The sequence below is a fragment of the Postia placenta genome (genome assembly GCF_002117355.1).
Source record: "Postia placenta MAD-698-R-SB12 unplaced genomic scaffold POSPLAscaffold_13, whole genome shotgun sequence".
Classification (NCBI taxonomy): Eukaryota; Fungi; Basidiomycota; class Agaricomycetes; order Polyporales; family Adustoporiaceae; genus Rhodonia; species Rhodonia placenta.
Window position 1 is genome coordinate 759,245 of NW_020169844.1, and position 17,416 is coordinate 776,660.

At 51.3% G+C, this 17,416-nt stretch overlaps 5 protein-coding genes across 5 annotated transcripts in view; 4 read left to right on the forward strand and 1 right to left on the reverse strand.

Annotated features, from left to right (window-relative positions):
• The window catches only part of POSPLADRAFT_1152032 (hypothetical protein), a gene marked incomplete at both ends in the record, with an annotated part of 10,091 nt that extends 4,058 nt beyond the window's left edge, over positions 1-6,033 (forward strand). The window contains 20 exons of the mRNA XM_024486613.1: positions 69-133; positions 214-276; positions 391-563; positions 661-919; positions 983-1,138; positions 1,913-2,121; positions 2,331-2,370; positions 2,929-3,010; positions 3,568-3,655; positions 3,844-3,870; positions 3,920-3,998; positions 4,221-4,282; positions 4,552-4,577; positions 4,628-4,671; positions 4,803-4,814; positions 5,131-5,151; positions 5,401-5,470; positions 5,522-5,546; positions 5,631-5,769; positions 5,977-6,033. Coding sequence (XP_024335757.1) covers positions 69-133; positions 214-276; positions 391-563; positions 661-919; positions 983-1,138; positions 1,913-2,121; positions 2,331-2,370; positions 2,929-3,010; positions 3,568-3,655; positions 3,844-3,870; positions 3,920-3,998; positions 4,221-4,282; positions 4,552-4,577; positions 4,628-4,671; positions 4,803-4,814; positions 5,131-5,151; positions 5,401-5,470; positions 5,522-5,546; positions 5,631-5,769; positions 5,977-6,033 — 1,697 coding nt within the window. The remainder of the gene's footprint in view (positions 1-68; positions 134-213; positions 277-390; positions 564-660; positions 920-982; positions 1,139-1,912; positions 2,122-2,330; positions 2,371-2,928; positions 3,011-3,567; positions 3,656-3,843; positions 3,871-3,919; positions 3,999-4,220; positions 4,283-4,551; positions 4,578-4,627; positions 4,672-4,802; positions 4,815-5,130; positions 5,152-5,400; positions 5,471-5,521; positions 5,547-5,630; positions 5,770-5,976) is intronic.
• A 1,089-nt stretch (positions 6,034-7,122) lies between these two features.
• POSPLADRAFT_1049117 (hypothetical protein) lies at positions 7,123-8,484 on the forward strand (the record flags this gene model as incomplete). Its single annotated transcript, XM_024479668.1, has 8 exons — positions 7,123-7,193; positions 7,363-7,395; positions 7,542-7,622; positions 7,660-7,678; positions 7,743-7,760; positions 7,814-7,839; positions 8,298-8,340; positions 8,452-8,484. 8 exons carry the CDS (start codon positions 7,123-7,125, stop codon positions 8,482-8,484), a joined length of 324 nt encoding a protein of 107 aa, XP_024335758.1.
• Positions 8,485-10,845: 2,361 nt separating this feature from the next.
• On the reverse strand, positions 10,846-11,303 carry POSPLADRAFT_1152296 (hypothetical protein; the record flags this gene model as incomplete). The annotated part of the gene is made up of 2 exons (XM_024486644.1): positions 10,846-10,931; positions 10,988-11,303. Coding segments are annotated over 2 exons (402 nt in total), but the record flags the coding sequence as incomplete, so codon positions are not given.
• Positions 11,304-11,786: 483 nt separating this feature from the next.
• On the forward strand, positions 11,787-13,773 carry POSPLADRAFT_1173208 (hypothetical protein; the record flags this gene model as incomplete). Its single annotated transcript, XM_024488224.1, has 18 exons — positions 11,787-11,851; positions 11,907-11,941; positions 11,999-12,013; positions 12,068-12,129; positions 12,188-12,228; positions 12,277-12,382; positions 12,435-12,464; positions 12,517-12,551; positions 12,604-12,627; positions 12,682-12,735; positions 12,792-12,917; positions 12,969-13,037; positions 13,094-13,133; positions 13,188-13,237; positions 13,287-13,338; positions 13,390-13,416; positions 13,473-13,556; positions 13,611-13,773. The coding sequence occupies 18 exons, from the start codon at positions 11,787-11,789 to the stop codon at positions 13,635-13,637; spliced, it is 942 nt and encodes a 313-aa protein (XP_024335760.1). The 3' UTR covers positions 13,638-13,773.
• Positions 13,774-14,056: 283 nt separating this feature from the next.
• On the forward strand, positions 14,057-17,396 carry POSPLADRAFT_1075800 (hypothetical protein; the record flags this gene model as incomplete). Its single annotated transcript, XM_024482859.1, has 3 exons — positions 14,057-14,190; positions 14,238-15,237; positions 15,288-17,396. 3 exons carry the CDS (start codon positions 14,057-14,059, stop codon positions 17,103-17,105), a joined length of 2,952 nt encoding a protein of 983 aa, XP_024335761.1. The 3' UTR covers positions 17,106-17,396.
• Between the last annotated feature and the right edge of the window lie 20 nt (positions 17,397-17,416).

Genomic DNA, 17,416 nt, shown 5'->3' on the forward strand with positions numbered 1-17,416 from the left:
AGCTAGTCCACGGATGGACCTTCCAACACGGTGTCCGGGTGCTTCTCATGATTGAGTTTGACGTGTAGATGTCTGCGGATTGCTCTTCGGTACCTCATTGAATCAGCACGAGGTGCAGAAGTGCAGTCCGTGGGTGAGACTCGTCTCTGCAGCCTTTCCTCTGCGTCAACCATGACTACCATGACTGCTGATGTTCCCTCTGGCATTCTTCAGATCGTTCTCAACATTCAAAACGGGGAGCTTGACCGCCTTCGGCGCCGACTCGAGGCCGCAGAAGTATGTTATTCTTCCCGTGCCTGCATCGGGTTCTGCGTTGACGTCTGAGCTGTTGGGAAGGCGTCAAATGAAGAGCTGACCGCTGAGATAGCACGCATACGCATGCAACTTCAGAATGTCAATGCGCTCGGCTCAGGCCTCCAACCTGTGCAGACCACTGGTAGTTTGTTCCCATCTGCAAACCCTCAAGATGGACCCGTCGACGACGCACCGATCACTTTCTGTTTGGAGCGAAATCCCAAGGAATATTTGAAAGCTGCCAAAGTAGTGAGCGTTGAGTCCTGCCTGTACTTCTGTCTCACTGATGCCACTACTAGTCGTGGTAAGTGAAGACATTTCGTTGTACGCTCTGTGCGCCGATTTCATCTTCGCTACGCATGATAGCGGAGCGATGACTATCGTCAAGTTACGAGACGACGTGGTCTGGGGGGAGTTCCCTTCTTCAGGATTCCTTGTGCGGCCGACCCGTATCCGGACGAAGAAGGGGAACTGGAACAAGGTGCAGAACAAGAAGCTGCTCAGAGACAAGATGGAATTTGCCGCATACAACGGGTTCGAGTGGAAATATCTTGGCACCTTCGCATCGGCCAACACCGACTCGGAGGAATTGTCAAGGGAAGCTTTCATAGCTCTTCCCGATCAGGTGAGTTGCTGTCTCTTCAAGTCGTACAGCACACATCGATGGACGTGTGTCCCCTGAATGTAGACTCGCGAACAACTGATTCGCCTGTCCGGTCATAAGAGGCATCGCACGGAGGTGAAACCGATGTACGAAAGCGGAGAGATGGTGGGAATGAAGTTCAGTTTCAGGCGGATTGGGTTCAATCATGCTTTGGGGGAAATGCTCCGTGGAGTTGGAAAAGTACGTTCGGCGGGCGCGATGTCAACGCCGGGCTTCCAGGCGGCTCCTCAAGCCGAGGATAGCGATGATTCGTCCTCCTCGGTCTGAAGATTACGCAGAGACCTGTGCGTTCTAAGCGTCATCCTCTCGTGCTTTGTCCCGGAGTCCTTGGGTTTCCTCCACATGTGAAAGCTGTCCGCGGTTTAACTAGTGCTGTATTTAGAGTATATCCTCGCGGGACTCGGCTCCGGAAGGCCAGGGAAGAGCGTAGGGTAGGGTCCATGTCAAAAATTGATAGATTCGTGGTGTAGTACCTTAGGGCATCGGGTTTCGACATGCCGATGTCGACGGATTTTGATCTCAGGGTTGCATTACAATTGTGCGAGACGAAGCCTCAGTTGGCCTGTCAAATCATGTATGCTCATCTCTGTGGCCGAGAGAAAGCCAGAGCGGCGATACATCATTCTCAGAGAAGACACCTTGGAGCCGCTCTTCCTTCGTCGTTCAGATGTTACCAATTCTAACTTAGCGGGAGGACTCTGAGGAGACCAATGAACCGACTTGAAAGCCGCATGGTACTGCGACTACAACAAAGCGAGTCTCGTATAAATACATTATTGGTTGGTACATGGTACATGCCTACGCAGAAAGGAGAGCGGCGTCCCCTAGCCAAGAATTGAACTCGGCAGCTAACTCCATGGTGAGAGGGTCCGGGTTTAGGAAATGATGGACTGTCGACTCCAAACCAGCTAAGAAATCGAGCATGAGGTGTCGTACATAGATTGTTCCATGAAGGAGAGCAAGGGCGGCAAGACATTGAAGCCCGAGATCGGCTATTCGATTATATTCTTCTTCCGGGAGGTTGTCGAGCTTGAACTTGTTGACCGAGGCCACAATCTCGACGAGGAGGCGGCCAAGGATATAGCACAGAAGCAGCTGGATTATGAGCGGCGAGTCCATCAAGAGTACTCGGACTACCCAGAGCATGACGCCGCCCAGTTCGCGTGCGGGCCTCGAGACACAGAAAGACTAGATTTTGTTCTCAGGCGCAGGGTCTTACGTTCGGCGCTGCGAAACTCACCAAGGGAAGAAACAGAACTTTACTCATCCTGACGGCTATGTTGATACAGTGAACAGCACCGATAACCACTGTTGGGAGAGCTTGCACTGCCAGCCAGATTTTATGTGGCGTGATGAACTTGCATGCGAATAGCCACAAGAGCCGCATTGACAGCGATATCAGCGAAGAGAAGGTGTGATACACAGCATTGGCTGTGATGGTGAAGGCGTAGGCACCCAAGGACGCTGCCAATTCCATGTCGAGCAAGACTTGGAGGTAACCTGTACGAGGTGTCGTGGAATTAGACACTAGTTGTGGTTGATGACCTACAAGCCTACTAGTGACTAGAGCTGAGAAGAATCGTTCTTGAGAGCTGCAGTTCAATAGCACGGCGAAGCTAAGCGACCTATAGTATCCCGAGGTGGAGTCTACGTCCAGGCTATCTAGCAAATAGGTTTGTGTTTGGACGTGAGAATGAGGGTATGTGAAAGTGAGAGTGTACCGCAGAAGATGAACGCATCTGTTCGTTCTGACAGTGTGATCACGGCCGTCGGCGCTTGTTCGGCGCTTGTAGAAGCATCCAGCCTCAAAACCAACATCCAAGCGGCTCAAATAGCCATAGCCGAAGCCAGCCCGTACGCATGATCAAAGGTGTGGCATGATGCGTTGAATGTGCAATCACGAAGGCCAACAATCGCCTTTCTCTATTGGCTGTGCCACTTGGTGATGCGAACCACTCGGGCGATAACAGCTCTCAACGTTTGACGGCGTCATGTCAAGAGATCTCCCCACAGCAATCGTGAAGATTTTATTTACCGGCTACGAACACCGAGGTGAGCCCAAGACGCTGCTTGAAATGTTATGAGGTAATTTTCAACAACGACAGGGTCTTTGAGTGGTTCTATGCCGGATATATCTTATTCTTCGACATGTTTGTCGTATTTCGGCCTTGTTCATCAGCTTCCCTGATAATGGAACTATCCAAGGCAGTCATGCCGATCTATTGTTGAGCGTTTCAGCCTGGCCTTCTCGTATATTGCGGTCCCGACCCTCAATCGTCTATGCATACCGCAGAATCTCGAGGACGCAAAGAAACCAGAACTGTGCGACTATCAGGCTCAGATTCTCAGCCCGCCTATAGATCTATCTTATACAATTAGCAGGACCTGTCCAAGATCACGAGGACTCACTCAGTCAGACAGTATTTCTTAGACATTCCGATCAAGAAGCATCATAAAGGTCTAGTTATGCTAATGTATCGTGCGCCAGTAACGATGTCAGGTCGGAAAATAAGAGACCATATCGTCGACTTGTGAGCAAAGAATTCACAGCAGGTCGTGTAGACTGCTGATCTGTCATCCCCTGTGGTTCTCATGTCCGGTGTGTCCAGGCACGAAAGGCAAGCTAGAGTCCTTTGAAGTGTTCGCTTTTAACGCTGATTCCATCCGGCAAGGTTATGCCACTTCGACGCTAAGAAAGTGTGTGTATGATAAGCTAGCGGCGCAGACATTTTTGACAGATCTCTTGCCGACACAGCCTCGAATGTTTCCTAAGATTTGTAATTGAATCATGCTATAAGGTGCCATCTATGATCCCTTGGTGATCACGCCTCCACTGCATCTCCAATGAGTCTGAACGCGCAATTGAACAGTACCATCGGTTGTAGCCTCATTGGCAGCATTATCGGCACCTTGTGAGTGAGATAATAAAATGCTGTATACATTGATTCAAAAGTCCCAAAGTCTGTATGGCGTTACCTGTGCCCAAACGCTGTATTACATGCGGCGGTATTCGCTGGACCGCATATGGTTGAAACTCTTTGTGAGTGCTCGGGTCCATTACTAGGAACCATTTTGTCTGAGCACCATAATTGTTCTTAGGTTGCATTACTATGGTATGTACTCGAGTGTTCTGCATATATGACCTCTCCCCAAGAACACTTCTAGGTCATTGGACACAGCTAGGACAATCACAGAAATTTGGGTGAGGATTCGTGATATTCAACCGGAGCTTTCTACGTAAAAATATTGAAACTCAGCTCAGTGTATCTGGATCTGGAACGTGACAAACCACGCCAATCCTTTGGCCCTTCTCACAGTTGAAAGGTGCGTCATCCCATCCTGACGCCGATTCGTGCACTCACGAGATCTGTTAGGAGCTTCCTGGTATGCCATTAACAAGTTCACGCTTACCGACTTTTTGCTGATATTTCCGCTGAAGGCCGACTTTTTCCTTGAGGTAAGTCAATGTGTAAATATAGGAGCCGCACACTGACGATCTGACGATGAATAGGGTGTAACTATATTAACTGTGCAAATGTGTGTGGATTCTTCAACTGCCTGTGGAATTGAGATATATAAGATCCGGTCAACAGGTATTTTATTTATTGCATCTGGAGAGGTAAGCTGTGTAAATATCCGCTTTTGTATTTACTTACTGCATCTGACAAGTGGTTGAACACCGGCAATATCAATTGCTTTTGACTATGACGGTGGTACGTCTCGAACGGTAATGCTGTGCATGGATACCAAATCGAAAGGATTTACTAGGGACTCATGTGCCTTGTATCTTTTGGTTTGCCGCTATATTAATATCTATTGTAAATCTGATCCTCATATCCAATAGGCTTTTGTATCGGTATGCAGGGTGTACGTGTATATCACGTTGGAAGCAGCTGACACTTGGCCGACCATGAATGGCAGCAACTGTCCGTAATCTGTGAGTTAGTTCAATCACCTAGCTTTGTTTGCCGCGTGCTCACAAGACCTCTGCAGTGAGAAGAACTCCAACATCGCGGTTGCTATCCAGAACGCTGCAGTTTGTTCGGTCTACTAACACAATGGTGCAATCAATCATAACGCGCAACTGTCTAGGTCCCTGGCTGTACACACATATTGATGGCTGGAGTCGCAGATGTTTACATCGCAGTCTCGTTATCGTTGATACTGCACAGGAAGAGAACCGGATTCCATGGGTATGCCTGATTTTGCCTTTCATTCGCAACACATGCAGCTTAGCTGATGGGATGCCCAGCACAGACCACATGATAATGTGGCTTGTGCTCTATATAATACACCGCGGAATTGTTGTCGCGTAAGTCGTCAGTATAGACTGGTGCTGTTTCGAGTCTGACCTGCATCAAGTCTTGTCCAGCTTCTCGAGTTCGCTACGGCAAGAGATCTAATTTTAGAATCACATCTGTGCGTTGCTGACAAAGTCATAGTTCCTTGGCACTTTGCATGCAAGCCCGTTTGAATTGATCTGGCTGGCCTTTCACTACCCGGGAAGTAAACGTGAGTTGATGTTAAAGATCTAGTATGACGCCTGAGGGTTATTTTTTGCAGTTTATGTGAACTCTCTCTTCGCATTGTGAGTGCTAAATGCCGACGTGGAAACTGCATTCTCATGACCATGTCTTTAACGCAAAGGCTCAACATGCGCAACTACTTCAAGTCGGATAGACTCGTTGGATACGTTGGAGACAATGTATTACTTAGTATCAATCAAGGAGGACAAGCAGGATACCGTCAGAATTCATACGCTATGCAGGTTCAAGTCGAGACAACTACGACAGCCGAAACGCACTAAGAAGGTCAGGATCATGCTCGCAGACTAATGTCCAATCACTAACTACCGTTTGCGATGAAGCGGAATGGGCGGCACACGATGCTGACAATCAGGTTTCGTGGTGTGCTGAGACCATATGTACATTTACTACTCCAGCAGGGGTGTTTTTATGTTCTCAAGCTACAGCTTTCGCTGGAAATAAAACACGCACGATAGGATGATGCATCTGTAGATGATTGCCATCGAGACGACTCCAGGGATCGTCACGTATTTCGCGAGCTCAAAGTAGGAGGTGGCTTGGTGCAATGCGCTGGCATCGTCGGCTGTCATCTGCTTGGGGTCTTGGGGGCGGTGTACAGACCTTCCGGCCTCCTATTTCTTCAAACTTGACAAACCGGCGTGAAGTATATACATAGCACGCAAAAGGCCCGCGTTTGTCCGAACTCAAAGAGCGGGCGACTATGCCCAAAAAAGTGGAGGATATCGATGAAATAAAGTTTGATCTGCATACGGAAACGTCCGGGGCGCACTTGACGAGACGCCATGACAAGTCCTTAGTCCTTGAGCTCTTCCAACACTACTTACGATCAATCAATAGGCTAAGACATACGAGCATGGGCTACACGACATAATTTCACCCACACACTTGCGTAGGTTCGAGCGCAAAATATTCATAGAAAAGCATTGTCGCTTCACGATCTGCCGCCCATTCGAGCCTTATACGCGCCTATAGCTTACCCATACCCGTTTATACAGTCGGTTACCCAGTGGCACTGCGAAGACATGATTTCTGTAAACTGACTGTCCTCACTATCTCACTGATGTGACTGACAGTCACGAAAAATCAACTCTATGGACAGCTGGTTTTACATAAATCAGACTCCGTGGTGGCTCCCATTCATCTCCGATATGATCCATCAGGTACTATGATAGCGGATGCTGTGTCTATGACAGCAAAACCAATACCGATAGACCTCCTTACCAGAAATTGCAGATAGGCGGCGTGGAGCATAGCGGCGCTCGGCGCTCGGGGACGTGCGATGTCAATATTCGTCCGTTCATCGAAGTCTACCCAACTGCTCTCTGCTTCCGGGTGCAATGGCAGACAGTGACGAACTCTGCACCCCACGATGCGATGCCAGTAGCTTCCTCAATCTGACCATCAGTCATGAAGCCAGACTCTGCACCACTGCCGATGCCTGCCGTGAGCTTCTGCCCCACGTTGCCCCAAAGTATAATCTGTGAGAGGAAATCTATCGTTATGGATTCTACTGGAATATAAGGCTATATAAGGGCGAGGAAGTTGCCCCTGGTTGACCTCAATACCACATCCGCCTACCGCACTAAGTCATCTGCCTTCATCCGCTAATTTTGAGTTATGTCCGACCCTGCAACGTTGCTCAACAATACGGTTGGCGCATACTTCATTGGGTGTATTATCAGTTCCATGTGTGTACACTCGCCAGTACTCATATTCAAGCGTCAGACTGATTCAATCAATTTCAGGCTCTATGGATTGTCACTCGCACAGACAGTTTACTATTTTCGCCATTACCACAAGGATCACGTATCTTTGAGATGCTTTGTGAGCCATATTTCCTATGAAGATGTACATCAGGCTTAGAGCTGCGCCCAAGATTGCTTTCCTCTAGTGAGTCCTAAATCCTACGATTGAGTACTACCACGAGAATGGAGTCAAATGCTTTATGTCATGAGCTTCCTGGATACGATCAAAATGGTGTCAAATGCAGTGGCTAGTATCATTCCATGTTTGACATGACACCTAATGCACCATAGCATAACGATATTCCATCAGGTCTCGTGGGTGGAAGATGTAACACGTCACGAAGACTTGCTGCGCAATGAGGCAATCACTCCGTGAGTCTGGTCTGTGCGTATGCGTGCATGAGTACAGAAAATCATGGAAACGGACAGTGCGTTCATGGTAGTGTTTATTGAACGTCAATCTCATGATTATGTGACTGAACACTTGAACAGGTTGTCTGGGCTCTTGGAGTGAGTTCGCATCTCTGTCAACGCATAATGCCACTCGCACTCATTTCCTGCAGGGGTTCATAATTACAGTAGTGCAACAGTCAGTATGAAGTTATGACAGCGCGAGTCAACGAATCTCACTGTGTTCACAGGTATTATATCTACTGTACCCGTAAACGTGATTCAAGACTCTGAATTTTAAGAAAGAGGAGGCTGACCATAGACCTCTCGCAGTCCTGCCGCCGAGATGGTATCGATTACCTCTGACAATACACATGGTACGATTTCATGATTTTGCGCCGCTGCAAGCCGTTCCCATGAAAGCTCAATTTCTCATAGTCAATCATATCTTTTGGAGCCTTCGGTAGTGTTCTATTTCATAATTTTCCTTCACTGCGTTGCTCAAGAAACCACCCTTTAGCAAGCTGTATGGGCATGTATACTATTTCGTTGCAGTGTCTCGCGGATATCTTACAATCATTCATATGCTCAGTTGTAACTTACAATATGTATGACATATATATTATCGTGAAACCTCACCTGCTTACGTATTTGCAGGAGTATAAACAACAACATCATTGTTTCGGACAACGAGAACAAAGTGTGTTTCATTTTACATTCTCACTAAATCATGGTTCACGTTCAAGCCAGTGGCAAGCGCGCACAGCCGTTTTACTGGCTGCAATAGCAGATATCTACATTACCCTGATAGTGTGCAGGGTCCTATACCGAAAGAAATCGGTAATACGGGGGGGTGTAGGGCGCATGCAGCATATCATATCCATTAACATATGATATAGGACGAGGGAATTAATCATGGAGCTCACCTTTTATATCACCAGTCGCGGGATCTTGACCACGTATGTCGTCGCCTCGTGTCATTGTGCATGGTCTAATATGCAATTGGCACGGTACAGGTTGTCATATTGATCATGGTGAGGCCCCTCATTCGCCCAAAGTAGTCAGCATTCAGGCGGCACGGCCCGTGGATGCTCGTCAACTGGGATGCTTATCCTGACTTGTGGTGGGCGATGTTGTACTGCCCTGCAAGTAATTGTGAGTGAGACGGATCTCTCTTTGACCCCGCGAGTTTGTCCTGAAGAAAAGCAGTATACATAAATTCACTGTTAGCTCTGTGCGTCGCCGATATTCTCACCAGAGTCACGGGTCGTGACATGCTTTTTTTAGGCTGAACGTGCGCAATCGCTTCAAAAAGCGCCATTACCATGAGGGCAACATCTTGATCAGCATCAGCTTAGAATGTCAAGGGATGCCGCCAGACCCTCAAGCTGAGCGCGAAATAGAGCTTCAGAATGTACGTGCGAGACACATCAGCGCGCTGCAATGCTACATATATGACTTGCAGATATCAGATCCTCGGTGACCTCGCGATTGATCTGCCGCTGCGACGCGAGACGGCTGCATAGTAGCGACGGTCTTCAGTTCTATCCGAGTCTCTGTGCGAAAGAGACGGCTCTCTGATGTTTCTCCTGCGAATATCATTGTACGAACGTCAGACGCTATTTGTATCGATGCATGATAGGAGACAGAGACAGCATCCTGTCGCGGGCCAATGCTGCCGAAAAGATCAAATAGTAAACATCACGAAGGTACATTAGTGGGTCAAAGAAGGTCTTCGACGCTGTACAGCTCACAGCATAGCGCTTGATATCGCAACCCCGTCTCACCAAGATCCTGGCATATGTGAGGAGAGAAGTGAACGCTCGACCTGGGTCTGCAGCGACGTGTCATCTAGGTCAACGCGAAGCTGCGGGGCCGAGCTGCGCTCCTCTTCCCCCTCCTTGGACAGGTTGAACTCGAGGTCCAGCCTCTTCGCCAGCTCCTCATCCTCCAGCTCGCGCGCGCGCGCCTCCTGCATGCGCCGCTCTTCCTCTTCCTCAAATCTTCGTGCTAAGAGTTCGTCAGGGTCTTCAGCCCTATTCGCTGAATGACCGACATGATGCGGAGGCGCAGCTGCCGGTTGTCCTGCATGCGGAGACGCGACTTTCGGCGCCTGATGCGTAGGCGCAGGGGAGACGTATGACCGGGGACGGGCGGGCGTTGGGGTATGTGTGCCCTCTGGCTCGTCCGGTAGCGGCAGAGGCCTCGAGTAGCGCTCAGACTGCGCCGGAGATGGTGCTGATCTGGGTGGTGGTGGCGCGTATGCATAAGGGATCGACTGTGGCGGGGGATATAGCTCCGCTGGAGGGTATGGGTATGAGGCTCTCTGAGGACGGGCTGTGGGCTGGGAGAACACCGGCGGGGTATGATTCGTCGCAGGATGAATATATGGAGCTGTCTGGGAATACGAAGGTGTCTGGGAATACGGAGGTATCTGGGAGTATGGATCTACCTGGGAATACGAGACAGTGTGAGGAGCCGTATGAGGATACGGGACTCCCTGGGTATATGCACTGGCGTGGATTGGTGGCGGTGGAGAGGCGTAGCTAGTTACAGAGGGAGCCTGCTGGGGGTGCGATGGTGAAGGCGATGTACCAGGCGCTGCTGCTACTGAGTGGGGAGACGAGCGGGGCGGCGACGCAGGGTAGCGCGCGTGGGCTGGGTTGTCAGGAGGAAGGATCGTAGACGGCGGAGGCGTCGCACGGGATGAGGTGCGCGGTCTATGGGGACCTGGTTGCAGAGACTGGGGTGGTACGATCGATCCGCTGAGCGAAGAACGGTGCGACGCAGGCGTTGCAGAGGTTATGGGCGAGTGCGGAGGCGAAGGCTGGGGTGCCTGCGCGGGCCGATCAGGCGGATTCGACCTCTCGCTGAAGTGAGTGTCGGATTTGTGGTTGCCGGGGCGCAAGATGTCTGGGATGGCGGCAGGGCTACTGTGCTCTTGAGGGATAGGAGGCAGATCGTCGTAGCGCGACCGCGGGGATGCGCGCGGAGAGGCATGCGGAGAAGAAGAAGCAGGTGGAGCGAGGTATGTCCCGGTCGATGAAGTTGGAGCGGTGTTGGGTCTGACCTGGGCTGTATGGGGTGGGGTCCGAGGAGGTGAGACGAGATTCGTGTTACCCGGGAGTGTACTGTTGGTGTACTTGTATGGCTGAGTCGGGCGAGTTAGCCTTTCTGAAGGGTCGAACTTCGACTGTCTGCGCTGCAGTGGAGGCGGTCCAGCTGCGAAGAAGGTCATCTCAAGGTAGATCTCCCCGCGATATACGCCCTTCTCCTCGAGCTGTATCCAATCTACCCAAAACACATCAGTTCCAGAGGCGGTGACTTACGAGATGTGAATCACATACCATCGAATTCGCCGGTGCGTAATGTGTCCGTGATATCGACCTTCCCCGTCCCAATCAGCTCATCTGTTCTCGGCTCCTTCCGCCAGCAAAAGACTTCGAGTTGCCTGTCTTCTTCCACAGATGACTTGAATATCGGATAGCGAATCTCCTCATCCCAAACTGGATGTTGTCCACCCCTGGCATCGACCGCCGTCTTCTTGGTCTTTCCACGTATTGTGACTTGTGCGAAGACATCTTGCTTGTAGAGCGAATGCCTGTCCGGCAGATTCTTCGCCTTTAGAACCACAATAACGAGGGTCCCAATTTCTCTGCTCATGGCGTTGAAAAAGACTTGACACTGGTGATCAAGATCAAATACAGATCGAAGAGATGATACACCACTGACCTCAAATTTACTGACGCGATTTGACCTCGGGGCCGTTTCGTCGCCCACCTGAAAGATAAAAGCTGTCTTCAGAAACGCTGCGTCGCCTTGAATATTAATGTGCGGCGAAGGCGGTGAACACAGCCTGAGCGGTGCGCACTAGTGAACACGCTTGGCAGCCGATCATTGACTCCTTGATTACCTCGATCACATGATCGTTACTCTCCCTGCAGACCGTAGAGGGAAGGCATGATTCTATATCGCATACCCACACAGCTCTGGCACAGAGTCCGAGTTCCTCCCGTAATTCCCATCAGGTTTCCAACTCCACCTAGGAGCTGCGCAACTCAAGGCGCAAAGTCTTTGCTGTGCACACACCATCGCGGACGTGCCTCCTGCTATAGCCAAGTCAGTACGCGTGCAAGCACTGGAAACATGTATCCGCCGATCCAGCCGTATGAGACTGGGACATTGAAAGTCTCGGACATACATACCCTTTAGTAGGTTCATGAATCTAGGATCGTACTGATACTCAAGTGCTACCGTCGCTTGTAGCTACGAGGTCAGCGGAAATAAGGAAGGGTCTCCAGGTACTCCCTTAGCATGATCTTAACCTACAAGTCTCGACACACTGATCAAAATACTAGTTGTGTTCCTTCATGGTATACTAGAAGAGTGTCCGTATGGTGATATGTATAGCTTATTCTGTTAAACAGGCGGCCCTGGAAGTGGCACAGATCCCAAGGATCGACAATTTTTCAATCCGCGCAAGTACAAGGTGCGCACCGCATGATCATGTTCTTGCATTCCTTCCGATACTGATCGAGGATCTGAAGATCATATTGTTTGATCAGAGGGGTGCCGGGAAGTCTACTCCGTGAGTCCATCCTTGATCAGGGGCATTAGTGCGTTGAACATCTTGCAGGACGGCATCGCTGGAAGAAAACACGACCTGGGACCTTGTGAAGGACACTGAGAGAATCCGAGAGCATCTGAAGATCGACAAATGGCACGTCTTTGGTGGCTCCTGGGTATGTGAACGACTGATCTGGGATCGTTCTCTTGCTGATTGTCTCGACATAGGGTTCCACACTGTCCTTAGCGTATGCGCAAGTAAGTCAAATCCCGAGGAGCATTGCCAAATTTACGAAGTAACACCCCTCAGTCACACCCTGACCGGGTGAAGGCTCTGGTACTCCGGTATGGATACGCCTCATAAATTGGAAATTGCTCCTGAGGCTTCGCATTCCAGTGGCATTTTCACTCTTCGCAAGAGGTTCGCATCACAAGCGGCATTTAACTCTAGCCCTTGTTTACCTCGTTGTTATAGTGAATTGCGATTCTTCTATCAAGAGGGAACATCGCATCTGTTCCCAGATGCATGGTGAACGAGTCGGACATTACTATTAAATCCTGATATTGACATATTTCCACTCATAGGGAAGAATATGTTGCCCCCATACCAGAGGCCGAGCGCCATGACATGATCACAGCTTATCACGCGCAACTCAACTCCGTCGATGAAGAGACGCGCATCAATGCTGCTAAGGCATGGTCTAAGTGGGAGTGAGTCGTCATTGCAGATGCGAGATCGAGTCTTCCTGAGCCATTGGTTAGAATGGCTACGTCGAAGCTATACGTTGATCCTGCTCAACTGGCACACGCTGAAGACGACCGTTGGGCTAAGTGAGTTTCGCCTGCCAATCCGTCAGTGGCGGTTCTCAAGCGTCAAGCGTGTTCAGTGCTTTTGCACGGATCGAAAACCACTACTTTGTCAACGACGTGAGTACGAACATCTTGTGGCAATGTTTCGTGCAAAGGCCGATGTCGCCACAGGGCTTCATGAGGGATGGTCAGCTCCTGGAGAAGCAAGAGATCGACAAGATGTATGTCCTCGCCACACAACCCTGAGCTTTTCCAATGACGGTCCTGCAGCCGCCACATTCCGACGATTGTTGTACAAGGGCGATATGACGTCGTCTGTCCCGTAAGTCATTTGCAAACGCTCTAGCGCCCGTTATTCACCTCAGTGTCTCAGGCCAAGACCGCACATGACCTCAAGCAGGCAAGTTCATAAGATCTGTTGGCAAGTGATGACGATTGACTTGACTCCATCAACAGGTGTGGCCGGAGATCACCTTGCACATCGTGCCTGATGCTGGGCATTCTGCGCGCGAGCCAGGAACGGCAAAGCTACTCGTGGAGGTCAGCCTGCACTTTGCCTCGCAGTATTTCTTACTAATCCTGATGGGAAACTAGGCCACCAACAAGTTTGCTGACTTGTGATCGAAAGGACACGTGTGAGAAGAATCAAAATAGGTAACACATTGTACCATTGTACCATGCACTCGCTGTAAACAGACTCGTCGATGATACGTGCACTACATCTACATGAATCTTATCCACTACTCCTCTGTTACGATGCCATTGTCGATGCGTTGCTTAGACCTGTGGGCAATGTGGCAAATCTTCGCCACTAGATGTTGCGCTTTGTGGCAAGAGTGAGTCGAACACAAACAAAACCAAACAACGCGCATTGAGCACGTTGAGCGACCAGACAACGCTTCCAAATTCATGCATCTCGACTTTTACACGCACTATTCACGCGCCTGCCGCAAGGCTCATCCCCACAAAACAACACTCATATCGCAAACGCACGAACAGAGCAAACATCGCGTGTTGATTGATCAGTACTTGCGAAGTACATGTCCTTCTCGAGCACACCGTTAGGTCAAGGCAGACGTCTAGATCACCACACATTCCTCAACAAACCCAACGCGAGGGAACGACCACCTCATTCGCCCCCTCGCAGGCCGGTTCCAACCTCATACGCATACGGGTGCGTTCTGTGACTCTACACCACGTATGAAGCTGACAGTAACCCAGCGCGCCGTCACGCGGCACGCGATCACCTCCCAAGCCAGATAAGTCTGCTCTGCCAGAGAGCGAGCACCTAGACGACACGGACGAGCCGGCTCTCGTCCGCTTTGCACGACTCAAACAGAAAGAGCAGCTTCAGTCACGCACAGGCACGATCGGAGGCCCCCAGCAGCAGCAGCAGCAGCATCACCCAGAGAAGTGGAGTGTCAAGGACACCTCAGTCAATATCGCAAGCGCTTTTAACCAAGCGGTTGAGTCTACCGACGACGTGATGCTCCCCACAAACCCGAACGATGCGTGGGCCACGGGTGCGCGCAAGCAGCCACTTCCCCGCAGCACATCCGTCGAGTACGAGAAGGAGACGCAGACAACTGTGAATCGCCGCCTCGCGCCCCCTCCACCAGGCCGGAACAACGCACGCGTTCCGCGGCCTACGGCGAGAACACAGTCCATCCGGCATGTACCCGACTCGGAGGGCGAGGACATCGCAGAGCCGTCCCATGAGAATAGCCGAGGCAAGAGTCCGTTCGAGCATGTCATGGACGTGTCTCGGCGCTTCATCCCCACTACATTCCTGATGCGGCCACGCCAACAAGAGCCAGAAACCGCGTCGCAGTCGGTGGCCCCGGCGAATGGGAATAGTACCGTGCATGAGCACTCGAGCTATGACTACTCTGCGGAGGAGCGCGACTTCCAGACGGCGCAGAAGACTGTGCCGCGAAGAAATACCGCTGTGCACAAGCGCAACCGTATGTCGACAGACAACAAGGCGTATCGGCCCACTGTATCGGACCTTGAGGAGTCAGATGAGGACTTTGAGGACGATGACGGGAAGCGTGCGCGGCGGAACAGGAAAAGGAATGGCGCAGTAGGAGGGCCACTGACTACCCTCCCGGTGGCTGGATACGATAAGAGGAAGAAGCGGAGACGGCCAAATGGGAAGACGGCAGGAGACGACGAGGAAGAGAGCAGTGAAGAGGAGGAAGAGGAGAACATCAGCGAACAGGTGCGTGGAGGCCTCCCCTTTGGTTGGCCAAATCTAATAGACTGGATCAGCGTGCGCAGCGCGGTACCTCACCCTTACTGCAGATGCATTCGCTGGCGCGAAATTCAAGACCGCCGTCGCGTGGGTCGGTGTCTCGCGCCTCTATTCCTCCGCAAGGCGACTCGACCCACTTCGAATCGCTTATGGACGTCGAGCAAGCACTCGATCCAATCGAAGAACTTGATGAAGACTTGCTGCTTGATGGTGCAGATCCTTTCCCGCAGCGTCGCTCGTCGTTCTCAATTGGTGCGGTGCTTGGCAAAGGCGTGAATGGGTTGTTCCGCCTTGGATGGGCTGTTGTACAAATGCTGTTCGGCTGTCTCGCGCTCATTGCACGGCTATGTGGGAAGATACTGGGTCTCACAATCGACATCTTCGTGAATCGACCCGTGCGGTGGGTCTCACGCGCGGACCCGGCACCCTTGGCGAAGTATGCTGTGATTGGGTTGACTATCTACTCGGCATGGTACGCACTCAATCACGGATGGCTGGACCTCGGCGCTCTATCTCTTGGTCGTTCATCCCGGCCGCGATATGAGGCGCCAGACATTCCCATCTCGAATTCTGGTGAACTCGCCGAACGGTTGCATCGTTTGGAGCTGGCTCTTGCGCAGCTCTCCACAGACGCGGAGCGCTCTCACACTGTCATCGAAGGTAGCCGTTCTGAGCTTGTTGGTCGCGTAGGTACATTGGAGTCGCAAGTGCGCAAGGAAAGCCTGCGCGCGCAGGATGCCGAGACGAAGCTCCGAGCCACCACAAGCGACACTTTGCAAGCAGTTAGGCAGGAAGTCAACAACTTGCAGATGCAAATCAAGGTCCAGCGCGAGAATGATGCGCATAAAGGCCCGGTGACGGGTGCGGACGACGAGGCGAGGGCTAAGGTTCGTGCACTGGAAAAGCAACTGGGCAGCATGCAGGGCGACGTCAAAGAAGCTCTCGAGCTCGGAAAGAACGCGGTCACGGTCGCCGGCTCCGTCGGTAGTACGGCGGCATGGTGGAGAAAACTCGCATCTGGCAATGCTGGCCCGCTTACGATCCGGTCCGCTGACGGCCAGGATGTCACAGCGCTAATTGAGCGCATTGTCGATATCCGTGTATTCAAGGACGCCCTTGCCCGCCCCGATCATGCTGACTATTCAGCTGGTGCAGGTATCGTCCCTTCGCTCACATCGGATACATACGAGCTTCCCTCGATCAGCTGGACTCGTCACATCAAACGCATCTTTGGCCATGGCGGCAGCGCTATTGGCCGCCCACCTGTGAATGCGCTGCACTACGAGACGCACAGCGGACATTGCTGGCCTTTCGCAGGTGCATCAGGCCAGCTCGGCGTCGCGCTTGTCGCACCGACATACATCTCCGATATCGTTATTGACCATGTTCCCCGGGAAGTCAGCGCCGACATGCGGTCAGCACCACGACAAATGGAACTATGGGGCTTGATTGAGGGCGCCGAGAATGTGGAGAAGATCAAGGAATGGCGGGCACAGCGCGCTGCGCGTCAGGGAGAGGCGCGCATCCAAGCGGAACTTACGGGACAGCCGTATGTCGAGGACTTGGAGCCGACGTATCCCTCATCACTACCGAAGTCACCGGAGTTCTTCCGCGTGGCGAACTTCACGTACAACATTCACGCACCACACCACATCCAGACGTTCCCTGTTTCTCAAGAGGTGCAGGACCTCGGTATCGACTTCGGTATCGTTGTTCTACTCGTCAAGAACAATTGGGGCCACCCAGACTATACCTGTCTATACCGACTGCGGGTCTATGGAGAGCGGATGGGAGGGCTTCCACCACCGTACCCGGAAGAATATGCGCAATCATAAAGTCGCTATCGCTATGCCAAGCTATGCATGACAAGTCATGACCCTCTGTCTGTTTTATGTAATGAACCTCGCTTCTAGTCCTTTTAATCTCACTTATGGTCCTTCCTACTGGCAAGTAGTCAGGTGGCTTACCCCCGTCCATATTGCTATAGCACGCATGTTGTTACCTTGTATTCTTCTATGTCATGTCCTGTCCCGTGCTCTCAGGACTAGCAATGCCGTCTTATAGTCACAAGCTCTGCCAAGAAAAGTGTATATGATACCTTAGAACCTACAGGCAATCCTGTTAAACTGTTTGTTCGAGTTAAGCA